The following is a 13,264-nucleotide window of genomic DNA, read 5'->3' on the forward strand; positions in this document are numbered from 1 at the left end:
TATTAACCTATTTTTCACCATAATTAGCCGATAATACGCTTTTGTGTTGCCACTTGCTTTGTGGTAATTAGGTATTGACAATTCTGTGAAAGATCGAGCTATTTTCCACTCTTTCAAGTGTGCGCTGTCGACGACAAAATTGTATCACATTCGTAAAGAGGTTAAAGTAATGCATAAGTGCATGCAAGCATATGTATGAACTATAAGTCAAACAGACAAAACACGCGTCCTTTACCTACAAAATTATAATCGTCTTTATTTCAAACCGTTTTACCGTTACTCATATAGAATATTCAAATGAATAATTAATATATTAGAATAATATTTTAATGTTATTCGATATATCGGAATATTCTCTTTTCTTGACACAGACAATTAATGTTTAAGTTTTTTAATCATTGAGCGAAATATGTCTTTAACGTAGAACAAGAGGTACTGTCGCGTCATTTTGTAAAATCCATTATTAGATTGATTAATGTTACATTTTGTGTTGGATTGTGTATGCGATTAACTATGAATTTTGCGTTTTTATCAATGATACTGGATTATGAAAAAAGACAGGAAAATGATGTAGATGTAGAGAGTTACATAGTTATCGATTACAACATCGCCGTGATTCGTGCAACTTACGTTCATATAAGCGATATTTTGTTGTACGCTCGGATAATAACGTTTCTTTGTGACATAACGGATTTAAATGGCAGAGCTATAATGGAATTACGATATATTTTAGATGTAACGCGAAAACGTGTAACTTTTCGATAACTCGGCTACTGCGTACAAATTACTGATGTCTTTTTTTCCTCACAAATCAAGCGGAAGAAAGAGATCCTCGGTCATCCATCATCGTTAGCATTTCATTCAGCGACAGTCGGTCGACCGACTGTTGCCGTTGACTATGAAAGCTGTGTAAACTTGCCGAACAAACAAACGTTTTACGGTTGTTCAATAGCGCCATCGTCTCCGTAATGTCATGACGCATACGTTTCCCAGCGCATAAGATAAAGTGCATATATTTTACGGAGCAACGGCTGCATTTTTCATTCTCTAAGGAAAAATCGATATTGGCGGTCTTCATCAGGATAGCTCTCCCCGGTGTGCCCTCTCTTCTCTTTCTAATATAATCCAATATTCTTTCGCCAGAGAAAAGTTCCAGAGCAGCTCTAGTTACAGCTTCTACATATATTCACGGGAACGTCTCACTGCGATCCCAAAAATACGGATAATATTATTTAATCATAATGATATATATTGGATCACATCGTTTCGACAAATCAAATTTTCAATCATATCTTAAAAAAAAACCTTGAAATAAATCAAAACAACGTTTCTTTTTACAATCTAAAATCGAAATGTGAAATTAAAGGATTTTAGCAAGCGTCGTTTAAGATACTCTTTTTTTTTTTATATTTAGATTGTTTCTTTCCACACATTCTCTCGTAGAGAAAATTTACTGCGTGACCGTCAATTTCAGCTTCGCGTATCGGCTCGCTTATCAAAGTAGGTAGTGCTCCGTAGCATCGGAAATAGATAGAAAATGGTCGGCCAATATTTACTACGACGCTTTGACTGCCGTTCCAGCCGTGCCAGCGGCATTTCGCGAATCGATTCGTCTCGATCGGGACTCCCGTATTCTACCGAGGAGGAGAATTTCACCGGAAGCGATGTACAATCGTCGCGACGCCGGCGGGTCGTGTGCCGCGGGGGGCGGGCGGCAGGGGAGACGGAGAGGCGTCGCGGAGCGACGGTGGATGGAGAAGCGGTAGACGCTCGCGACGACATGGAAGGTGAATTTGGGCGCGGGAGAGATCACGAGTGGTAGTGAAAAATGAAGGTACGAAACGGGGAATCGCACGGGGGGAAGCTTGACGCATTGCGGCGGGGAAATATGGGTCGTCCCGATTATGTCGGGACGAGCACCGCGCCGGAATCTGACAGTGGCAGAGTGACGCCGCAAAACCTCATACATCTCGTGTATAACTAATGTCCGCATATATCACCTCTTCGTCTCCTGTGTGTATTTCCTTTCTTTTTTTTTATCTCACGGAGCAATGCATGCCGCGCGTGCGCTCGGTGGAGGCTCGTCGGCGCCTCCTCGTGCGTTCGAGCACGATGGAACTTGTCCGTTTTATTTAAATGCAACGCGGAAAACGCGCGCGCCGCGCCGCGCAGTGCGCTCCGGCGCGCTTCGGGCGGTATAGACTTCATGGAAGATAGCGCGCGCGCGAGATGATACATTGCCTTCTGATCCGCTTCGCATTCCCCGATCGCACGCTCCGTGTCATTGTTTGAAAATCATTCCCTCTTATTTGCAGATTAGTCGTACTTCTGAATATTTATAGGCGGCCTTGCTCAAAATGATTTGAAAAGTGAAAACTCATGCTGACACTTGGCAGGTTAGCGTAAGAAATAATTGGTGCATTGGAAACTACTGCAACTTTTCTGCGTTCCTTCGATGCTACTTGTCATTGTTTATCATATTATAATGAGAACAAATAGATATCAAAATATAAGAAAAGTACAAAAAAATTGGCACAGCTTCCTACATTTTTTTAAATACCCGCATATGATGTGCCGAAAAAAGAAAGAGAAAGAGAGATGGAGAATCAACTATGTTGAAACTTTGTGCTTCACACTGCGAGACTTGATTGACAATGATAAATGTCCATTTAATTGTACGCATTATTCTTAGGTTCACTTTCGCAAATTTGAGTTACACTTTAACCCTTAAACAATTTAATATAATAAATCACATGAATCGACTGAAACAAATACAACGCCTTGCTTCGTACCAGCTTGACGTCATTACATAGTAGGTGGTCCAAACAGTGGACGAAAATTAAAGAACGTTAAAAGCATCGTGCTCGTTAGCACGGTCAACCTGTTTCAACCTGCCGGCAGTTAATTGGTGTTCGGCCAGCGAGGAATACCGGTCTTTGACGCGCCTGTCTCGAGTAGCGGCGGTCTGAAGGTTGTGTTTACACTGTGGACAAAGTCAGTAAGGCCCGAAATGTGTCTGGACAGTGTGGACGAAGCAGCGATGGCGACGGCGGTGGCGGTTGGTGTGTCCTGGATCCTTCGCGGTCCAATCTCGTTTTGAGATTTTCAAACGCCGTGGTGCTAATCGACTATTGTTCCATCACGCCCGAGAGCTCTTTCGCGTGCTTTAATCGGTGCTTTAATCGGCGCTTTAATCGGCGCTTTAATCGACGTCGTGCATCCAGACGTTTCGAGCACCTACGATTTTTGTTTTTTCGTCCTTTCGTATCTCTCCGTTTCCCACCTCTCTTCCTCTGTCTCCCTCTCCCGTATGCGACGACGACGTATCCATTTTTACCGCTGCTCGAAGCTTTGCGTTTTCTCGAGTGGATTCCCCGCTTCCCCCATCTCAACCTGCCATATTCCTCTAGCAGGTATGTGCGCGAGCATTCACCCCAGCACGAATGCAGGTGTGCGCTGGGCCGAATAAGCCCTGAAGAGGCGCGAGGATGATGGCAACTCGTGCGTCTCCAAGCTTCGTCGCCGTTGTCGTCGTCGTCGTCGTCGTCATCGTCGTCGTCGTTGTCGTCACGAGACTGTCGCGGCAACCACTTCCGTCTGCGCGCTTCTCGTTTCTACGAACGTTTCGTCACGCTTGTCACATGCTTACCGCACGAAAGAGACCGCGGTCTGGTAAAAATATTGTGATGGTCGGTGGCGTCGTTATTGTCCACCGCTCTGTGCTCGCCACTAGCCATCGGGCCGGCGAACGATGCAGAAACGTATGCGGTTTGCAGCGTTTGCAAGAAAATATGACATACGACGCGGTGTAGCGTTGTCTTAAAAAAAAAATTCCACTGTTGAATAAGGTGCATTATATAAAAGCGTAATGTAAGCTAGAAATTATGAAATACCCGTCACACGCAAGCTCCGACTGTCTCATGATAAGCGCGTTACGCAAATTATCGCGTCATATATTGACCTACATCGCTGATAGAGATGCTCACGCGACTATTTAAATACAGACTACTTTGTAGTTCGAGCTCTATTGAGATTAATAAATCTTTAAATATAAACGACTAGATAGATCAGTTGAATGTGTTTTTAACCTTTTAATCGAGAATTATATGCGAGAATACACAAGTACGTAGGCAACAGTGTAACGAATAGATGTATATTTTCTACGCGTGTTATCTATGCTAAGTGCATAAATAATTTATTACTTGTATCTGCGATGGTCATATGTTAATGCATGCATTAGATATACATGCACTAATGTCTCGATAATATACAAATTATATAATAATTGTGCGATAAATAACTTGAAAGCTGATGGTCATTTTATATCTTTAATCTGCGTCTAATCTCTTTTTCTCTCTCAAAATCTCTCTCTCTCTCTTTCTGTCATTCTCTCAGTCATTCACTCATATTTCATTATATAAGAATATTTACTTTCTGCACGATAAGTATCGGTTCACCTGGCAGACTATCTTACACAAATACGTGATAACTCAATAAGCCACAATAAATGCATTATTCTTGATATTCTCGATAAAAAGTCGCTTACATCATATTTTCGTAATTTAAGTATGGATTTTCGCATCAATTTTATATTTGCCATATAAAACGTTGTGAAAATAAATGATAAAGTACTCTGTATCAAGAAGCGTTTATTTAGCCTTAACGACGCGCAAAAATTAAGTATCAGAGCAATATTATTACGTGTATAATCTACCTAGCTATCACGATGAAAAAAAGAATACGCGTGCTGAATATAATTCGGTGGGCGTTATTGTACGTTGAATGCATAGATATCCAAGAATGCGGTCGTGATCGGCGGGGAGTCCCGGGCTACGCTGCGGAACGTTTCTCATCCGTTTGGACATGGGCTCACCAGGGAGACCCTATTATCCTCAGCCCATAAACATTAAGCGTCTCGCCGACGAATATCCGTTAAGCATTGTGTTCACGATGCTAAAAATCGATCCAAAATCTCGGACAGAGAGAGAGAGAGAGAGAGAGAGAGAGAGAATTGGCCAATCGCATTCATACAATTTTGCCAACCGACTAATACGATTGGTCCATTCTCTCTCTTTCTCTCCATTCGAGATTTCGTACCGATTTCTCGTCGCGTTCACCATCGTGAACACAAGGCTTTGAGAAGTGTACTCGCGCGCCATCGTATCGCGGCGAGAGGAGAGGCGTGAGTTTCGATGTTGGCAGCCTACCGAGATAATAGTTGGGACATTCACATCGGATATCGCACAAGTGAGACCTTGCCGTCGAGCCGTTAACGGAGACGAAACTGTCGTCTGTGCTCGTGTAATCAATGCAGGCGCGCTTGGTTTTAATTACCGCCGGAGAAACACGACATGAATAACGCGTATTGCCGCGAAGAACCGGTTTAGAGAATAATCTCGTCGGCTACACGACTGCTGCCTCGCCCGCTTTCAAGGAATCGTTTGTAAAAAAGGAATGCGACCTTGAGAATAAAAACGATTAATGTATACAACGAAGTTAAATTATTAAGTGCAAGTGGTTATTTCGAATTATTTTTTGTTTTACCACGTTACTCCACTAATTATACACACAGTTGCTGCATTTAGTAGTAAACAAGACTCGTCTATTTTTTGTGTAATTGAACGTGTAATTGCATTAAGCAGTTCTGTGTATGTTATATCGCTACAGAACATACAGAGTACTATAAGAAATATAAAAAAAAATCAAAGTGAACCTATGGTGACTCGGCAAATATAAACCGATGTTGTTTTACATTATGGAATCATCACTTAGGTGCAAATTACTGAAAGTTAAAACCCAAGCCGCTTCCATAGTTTAGTTTAGTGCGTGTGTGACCGCCGGGCAATTCATGTCGCACTATCTTTCGTAACGCCACTCACATATCAAGTTATCTAGTTCCGGTGAATACACACATCATTCAAACATATTTTCTTAATACGTTGGCACATACGTTTATTATCGTCTTTCTTTTGTTGATGTAAAAATTATCGGGCGTGCAAGTGGAATGAAACTAAAGTGTTTTGAAACTATCTCACGCTATATTCACGGAATTTTCCATTAGTTTAAAAAGAAAGAAATAATTTTAACGTAAGTATCGAACCAGCAGATTTTGATGTATGCATTTTCATCAAAAATATATATATTTTTTAATTATAGAATCTTGTTGAATGAAAAGTAATTTTGTGTAGATATTAAATGAATAGACATATTCCAATATTATCAATTTCATAAATTATGTATTAAATATTTTTAAAAATTATATATCTGTAATAATGTTTTTTAAAATTTTATTTTATTTAGAATATTACCAGCCGATTCAAAATTTATTTGCCGAAATAACGTTCTTGCTGAACAAATAAATATATTTAACAAAGATCTAAAGTTAAAATTGGAATCAAAATTGATATCGGAGATTGGACGTTACATAAGCATTTAAATGAGACATTGAAAACAAATTAATCCTGCGTCTGTTACATAACACATACAAAAGGAATAATTGTGAAAATATTCGTTCTTTATACGCATTGTAGCATTTGCAAGCATGTTTCGAAATCGTCTTGCGTGGCAAGACAAAATGATTGTGTATAATACGCGCGACTGTTATCATTCGGCATAAGAAACAACATATTTATTAGCGGAATTGAGTAAGGCAGTGAAGCCTCGAACTGTATTGACTTTTCAAGTGACAATGTGTTTCGCACTCTACGACCTATAATCTTGTGTCGATAGGAATGCACGGCGTCGAGACGCAAATCTAGAAAGATATTCGTGGAGGAGGAATCTCAGTATCGTGCATGGGTGCCGTCTCATCGTCGACGATATAATTCGATAGTCTTCATCGAGCAGTTGAATGTGCGGGCGAGCGAAACCGAATTGGTGATTATATCGATACGGAAACAAACGACGAAAACGGCGACGCTGGCGCAACGATTTGAAACGTAATGGTCATCAATGTCATCGATTCATTAACCGAGGTCACATTGAATATTCAAAATGATGGGTAAGGAAAGACTTCTTATTAACTTCTTATTAACATTTATGGCTAGCAGTCGAAGAGCAATTTCGAGTTATCTTCTAATTTTCGTAAAGTACATTTACAGATGTTTAATATATCTAATACAATTTACTTTCTTTATCTGAAAGATAAATTTTAGTGCTTTGTCATCGTTCTGTCTTGTTATTCTCTTTGAATGCTATCATTGATGTAACAGATTTGACTTAAACCGAGAAAGAATTCGATTAGTTATTAATTTACATATAAAAATAGATTTTTAGCATTATCGGTAACATGATTATAGTATAAAAATAATTTACATATTCATTATTTTGTTTACTTTTTCTTTTCTTACTTTCTCTCACTTTCTCTCACGTCTCGGCACGTCGACGATCATTATAATATGGCAAAGCGTAGTGTACTAAATTTCATTGTAGGTTAAACAGAAACTCGTTTTTCTAATATACATATCTTACGTGTTTTAATTTTAACTTTAGAGATACGCGTGAGATACTTGTTTGCTATAATGCTATGCATTGCAAACATGATTATTTACGGACTGAAAGTGAATATAGCAACGGCTATCATTGGTATGGTGAAGAAAAAGCCAGGTGTAATAGACTGGTCGGATGAGTGCCCGGAATTTGATGTTCCTGGAAATACCGCCACCGATATTAATGGTCCATTCGATTGGACGCCAAGCCAGCAGGGTTTGGTCATTAGTATATACTTTGCTGGATACCTTGTCGGTATGTTTCCATCGGGGTATTTGGCGGATCGGTAAGTGACTGTGCTTTAACAATAATATATACGGGAACAAGCTTGCTTTTATTACAAACGTAATGAAAGGAAGGTTAACGACCAATGACGAGCAAAATAATATAAGTTATTTAAATTATTATCTTTATTTATTCATAGTTGTTTATATTTCCGTGTAACATTTGCAAGAAGTGCGTCATGATAGTTTAACGATATGATAATAGCGAGTACGTATCATGATGACATAATAAATATTAATGTCAATATGATAAAAAATAATAAGAAAGTACCAATTAAAATTTTTACAATCTATGCTGAAGAAGGCTGTGTAATCAAGATTTGATTTCGATATCGTTTGATCTATATGATTATGAATAAATCAAAATGATAATTTAAGTAATTTATATCATTTTGCTCGTTATCTTCTCTTCATGGCTGGATTTTGATATTTCAAACTTTTTCTTACATATATATAAAAGCATTTTCTTGTATAATTATTATACACTGTCCACTTACATTATGTCAATAGCGCAGTGACAAATAATTTTCTTTAAGAATTAGAAAATATAGGATGAATCTCGTTCAATGTCATTTAATAATTCACGACATTTTATTTATTCCCACACATCTCTTAATAAATTGCGATAACGAAATCTATTGATTTAGGTTTGACACGAAACTCGTACTGTTAGTCTGCGTGCTGGTAAATGGAATCCTAACATTATTGGTGCCGATCGCGGCGAGCGAGATAACCGTGCTATACATTGTGAGATTTTTTACCGGACTTGTGAGCTCGGCCAATCTTCCTATAGTAAACGTTCTTCTCGGAACATGGGTCGTGTACGAGGAGAAAAGCACGTGGGTCGGTATCATATACGCTGGAACGTCGCTCGGCACTGTGATATCCATTCTTACCTCGGGATTGATATTAAATTACGTGGGCTGGGAGGCTATCTTTTACATCCATGGATCGCTACCGTTGATCTGGTGTGTGATTTTTTATATATTTTTCGCCGGTTCTCCGGAAAAACAAAAGTACATATCGGAGCAGGAAAGATCGTTCATCGTGAGCTCGTACGGCCATCGTACGCCCGGCTCTTCAAAGATGAAGATTCCATGGAAAAATATATTCACATCGACACCATTTTTGGCTCTGGTCGTTACGAACACCTTAGGCAACTTTTGTTGGTACTTTTTGCTCACTCAACTGCCGCTTTACATGAACAAGATATTGCGATACGATATCCGATCGGTGAGTGCGTAATAGGAATAATATCATGTATAATTTCTTCTTGTATTATGTCATAGACGCGTATTATATGTATTTTAAATTTTATTAAATTCAAGAGAGAGAGAGATATTACGGGCAGAATAATATTACGAATAAAATAATATTTTGCATCTCATATATAATATTATTTTACCCTGACGTATGCAATTACGTAAAACAGATCTCAATTCTTTGCGTAATTTTTTTCCTGAAATACTTTACAGAATGCTGCTATCGTTTGCACACCGTATCTCGTGAATGCCTTCACTAATCCGCTAATCGGAAGAGTTTTAGATTGGGGAAGAAGAAAGGGATATTGGTCGCAGACTGTTGCTCGTAAAATTGCTGTGTTCATAAGTACGTATTTGAAATGGAATTTATAATAGTACAGTTCTAGAAGTATAGGTACCTTTTTCATTAGACAAAGTGCCTCGAGATCGCAAATTAAAATACCACGGCAAAAAAGTTGGTGAAAAAAAAAAAAACAAATTATAAAAGTATTTGCTATTTTTCATTTTGAACAGAACTTTAAGAGACGTATAGATTTAAAATTAGCCACTTACAGATTGCGCGGTTAAATAACTGCGTATTCATGAGTCGCGCATCGATAACGTTAACTTTATGTGCCCACAGGCATTAGACAATGGCTTTATGCATATTATATTCTTGTAACAAACCGCATGTGATATTTCTTAAAACTACTGCTCGAAACGAAAAATATGTTTATTTTTTCGACGGGTCACATTTATAACGGATTAAAAAATAATGTCATAAACAAATGTTTCAGTTGGTATTATTTTTAATAATGACTGTATTTTTAATATCCATATTATACGGCGCGCATATTACTGTCTCTTTTAATTAATTAATAAAATAAGACAGCATTTCTCTCTTTCTCTCTGTTATTTTAGCTTCAGTAATCCGTCGTGTTAGTAGATGTAATAGCACAATTTAAAGAACTATAAGTTTAAATTATATGTTAATGTAATTTATATGTTAATGAAAAATAGATCAAATGTTTGCAAATGTTCTACATGATTTTAACAACTGGTCGTGATTTCGAATAATACGTATGACATTTTGTTACGCTATTTCTGTATTCGTAATTTGTGCTACTATTTCTAGTAACAATGTGTAAATCCATTTGTGTAATATACTGAATCTTTTTACGCTCATATCAATCAATGAATAATTCAAGACCGAGAACGAGTTATTCTTTGGTTTTTCGAATTACAATTTATTTTAATCTTAACAACTAGAGATACAGTCCGCCAACTGTATCTTGGTTGTTAAGATTAAAATAAATTGCAATTCGAAAAACTAAAGAATAGCTCGTTCTCGACCTTGTATTATTCATTGTATTATTCATTATATACTGAATTATAATTAATATATCTGTAAAAATTTATATGTTGTATTACATTAGGTATATTTAATTACACAATAGATATTTTTGATATTTAATGGATTTCTTTTTCTTCTAGGTACTGTACCACCTAGTGTTTTCCTTATTGTAATCGCGTACGTTGGTTGCGATCGTTTGACATCAACCGTGCTACTAACTCTTAGTATAGTAGTTTGCGGTGCTATATTCGTTGGTCATCTTTGTAATCAGAATGACCTGGCCCCGAATTACGCAGGAATCCTCATGGGTATTACAAATACTCCGGGCACCATTTCCGCCTTTATTCTGCCACCGATAGTCGGTGCTCTCGTAGCAGAGGGAGTAAGTTGAACACTTAACGCGTGATCAGACAAAAAAAAAAAAGAAAGAAAGGAAGAAGTGTCCGTTAAGAGCAACGTGACGTGATCGCTAATTTCTTGAATTTTTAATAAGTTATGCACAAAGATTCCACTTTTTCTTGAAGTTTTACGAAAGATGAAACGACTTTAATCCGATATAAGAAAGTTAAGCCGATATTCGTTCTAAGAGACACTGAATCCTAATTGCGTAATCAACTGCGAAGTCAACTTTATTGTGACACGGGATCTTTAAAATGAGAATTTTAATATTATATTTGCTTGTCATAATGTCCGAAGTAATTTTTAAACTTTATAGCCTGTTTTAAAGTGCAGTCGTAAAAGTAAGGCTTTTATATTGATGTTTGGTTCGATATAATATATTAATTTATGTTCTTTTCTGACAGCATACCATGGCGCGTTGGAGGATCGCATTCTGGATTACCATCGTCTGCCAGATTTTCGCTTTCATAGTATTTGCGGCCTTCGGCTCAGCCAAAATTCAACCGTGGAATTATCCGGAACCGGAGGTTGAAAACTGGGACGAAGATATACAACCGCAACAACAAGAACAGCAGCAACAAGAAACGAAGACTTGAATATATATCTTTGTATAGGTCTTATTAAAAGGTCAAGAGAAGTGTTTTTTTACAAGAATCTATCGTCTAGTGCGATGACGAGAAATGTTGTTTAGATAAATTGAATAAGTACGATGAAATAATTTAAAATGCAATCGAGAACTTTGTGAATTTTATATAACATTCCACATATTTACACTTAAACTTTTTTTTTTTATATTTTGATACCTCTCACTATTAACCATTTTTTAAGAATTTATTGAGATTGATTAGCGGATGTAATACTTAATTGTTACTTCATATGTTATATATATATATATATATATATATATATATATATATATATATATATATATATATCTGTTTAATATCCATGTACATTGATAATCTTCTAAAGTGTATATTTAAGAAGAAATTCTTGATAATATGTTTTGCGATATTGTCAATTGCTAAAGTTTTAACTGCCTTATACGGGCGACAGTTTTTTTAAAATTTAGATTGTACAGTATATGTATACATGTATGCAAAAAGTGTCAAATATATAATCGTATATATTCATTACTTTTACGATTATTTCCATTTATTTAACATCTAATTCGCATCGCTGCATAACGACCTTCTCAATGATATGGCGAAGTTCGCGGAAATCTCAAGAATGTCGCTACTCGATGTATCAAGTTCTACGCCGAGATAATTAGGATCGCGCGACCACTCTTAATGACGGGTAACTAATTAGGTGCCACCTCGGTACAAAAATTCTTTTTATCCCAATTGGATCGCCACGTCGAAAGACTGCCAGTCAGCGCGAGACGGACGCGAAGAAAACAAAATGACAGCGTGAAAGGACCATGCCGACACCAAGTAACGAATAGCGGAATATTTACGACGGCTAAATATATCACATTTGTAATTTATTTCCAGTCTACAGTCGCACGCTTCGACATGATGAGACGCGAGCGGTAACTGCTTTTCTCGCTAGGTCATTTCCTTCTTCCTTTAAATATTACCGACAATCGCGATAGAAACAGTACGGTTACGAATGAGAGAATATTGAGACCCTTCTACTTTTTTCGGAATTCTTTGAAAATTTCATTAGGTAAGACGGAAGGGAACGAGATGGATATTATACGCACGGTCGACGTTCTCTACCAGATTTTATTCTCAATCTAGAAAATATATTGGTAGCTAGCTCGGGAGATTTTAAAATTCACCTATTCTCCTTCATTGAAAAATACCCTCTCATGTAAGTTCAATATTCTAGTTTACTTTTTTCTTACTGATAAAAATAATAAATAAACACGTCTGAAAAGTATCAAGAAAGATGATATGTAACGTACTTCCAAGACAATTATCACCCTTTTCAATGTAGCGATTCTTTCGAATTTATAAATTTCAAAATTGGTATTATCTTCCGATGACGAGGCGAGCATGAGTGCAACAGAATCGTTTGGACCTAATATTCTGGTAAACTTCGTTGTAGGGATGGACCGATACGCGCGAGAGCTTCTCTTCATCGTGTTTACTAATTCATGAGATGAATAACTTAAGGATAAGCGCTCACGGTATGAATAATGCTTATTCGTCTTCTTAACCCTTTGAGCAGGTGACCTGTTCCCTCTATCGACGTTTAGGTACGGTGCAAGCCCGCTCGATCGATTCATATTTTCGATCATTACTGATGTAAAACACCTACCACCGTCTATCACACTGTACATACGTCTAATGCTGTTGGTCGATCTAGATTTTTTTTCAGAATGACGTTGATACGTTTTTGAAACTTACAATTAATATTTGTCAATAATTACGTGATCATATGTTATGATGAATAAAATCATCTGCGTTGACTAAAAACGTTGAAAAAAGTTTCTTAATTGATTGCGTATTTTTAAATTTATTTTTATCAACTTTATTTCAAGTTCATTA

General features: G+C 37.3%; 2 protein-coding genes across 12 annotated transcripts in view; one reads left to right on the top strand and one right to left on the bottom strand.

The window, feature by feature from the left end:
* The window catches only part of LOC105198997 (sialin), a 197,903-nt gene extending 186,001 nt beyond the window's left edge, over positions 1 to 11,902 (top strand). Inside the window, exons 1-7 of one of the 3 annotated variants that reach the window (XM_011165878.3) lie at positions 5,088 to 6,087; positions 6,730 to 7,000; positions 7,492 to 7,774; positions 8,420 to 9,005; positions 9,248 to 9,380; positions 10,508 to 10,749; positions 11,171 to 11,902. In XM_011165878.3, the coding sequence (XP_011164180.2) occupies positions 6,994 to 7,000; positions 7,492 to 7,774; positions 8,420 to 9,005; positions 9,248 to 9,380; positions 10,508 to 10,749; positions 11,171 to 11,362 (1,443 nt within the window). In that variant the 5' untranslated portion in view covers positions 5,088 to 6,087; positions 6,730 to 6,993 and the 3' untranslated portion in view covers positions 11,363 to 11,902. Of the gene's footprint in view, positions 1 to 5,087; positions 6,088 to 6,729; positions 7,001 to 7,491; positions 7,775 to 8,419; positions 9,006 to 9,247; positions 9,381 to 10,507; positions 10,750 to 11,170 lie in introns of those variants that run through there. The other 2 variants (XM_011165879.3, XM_011165877.3) reach the window with 2 other exon arrangements.
* The window catches only part of LOC105198996 (teneurin-m), a 535,513-nt gene that overhangs the window by 413,534 nt on the left and 108,715 nt on the right, over positions 1 to 13,264 (bottom strand). The window lies entirely within an intron of this gene.

This window comes from Solenopsis invicta, chromosome 2 (assembly GCF_016802725.1).
Source record: "Solenopsis invicta isolate M01_SB chromosome 2, UNIL_Sinv_3.0, whole genome shotgun sequence".
NCBI classification, from domain to species: domain Eukaryota; kingdom Metazoa; phylum Arthropoda; class Insecta; order Hymenoptera; family Formicidae; genus Solenopsis; species Solenopsis invicta.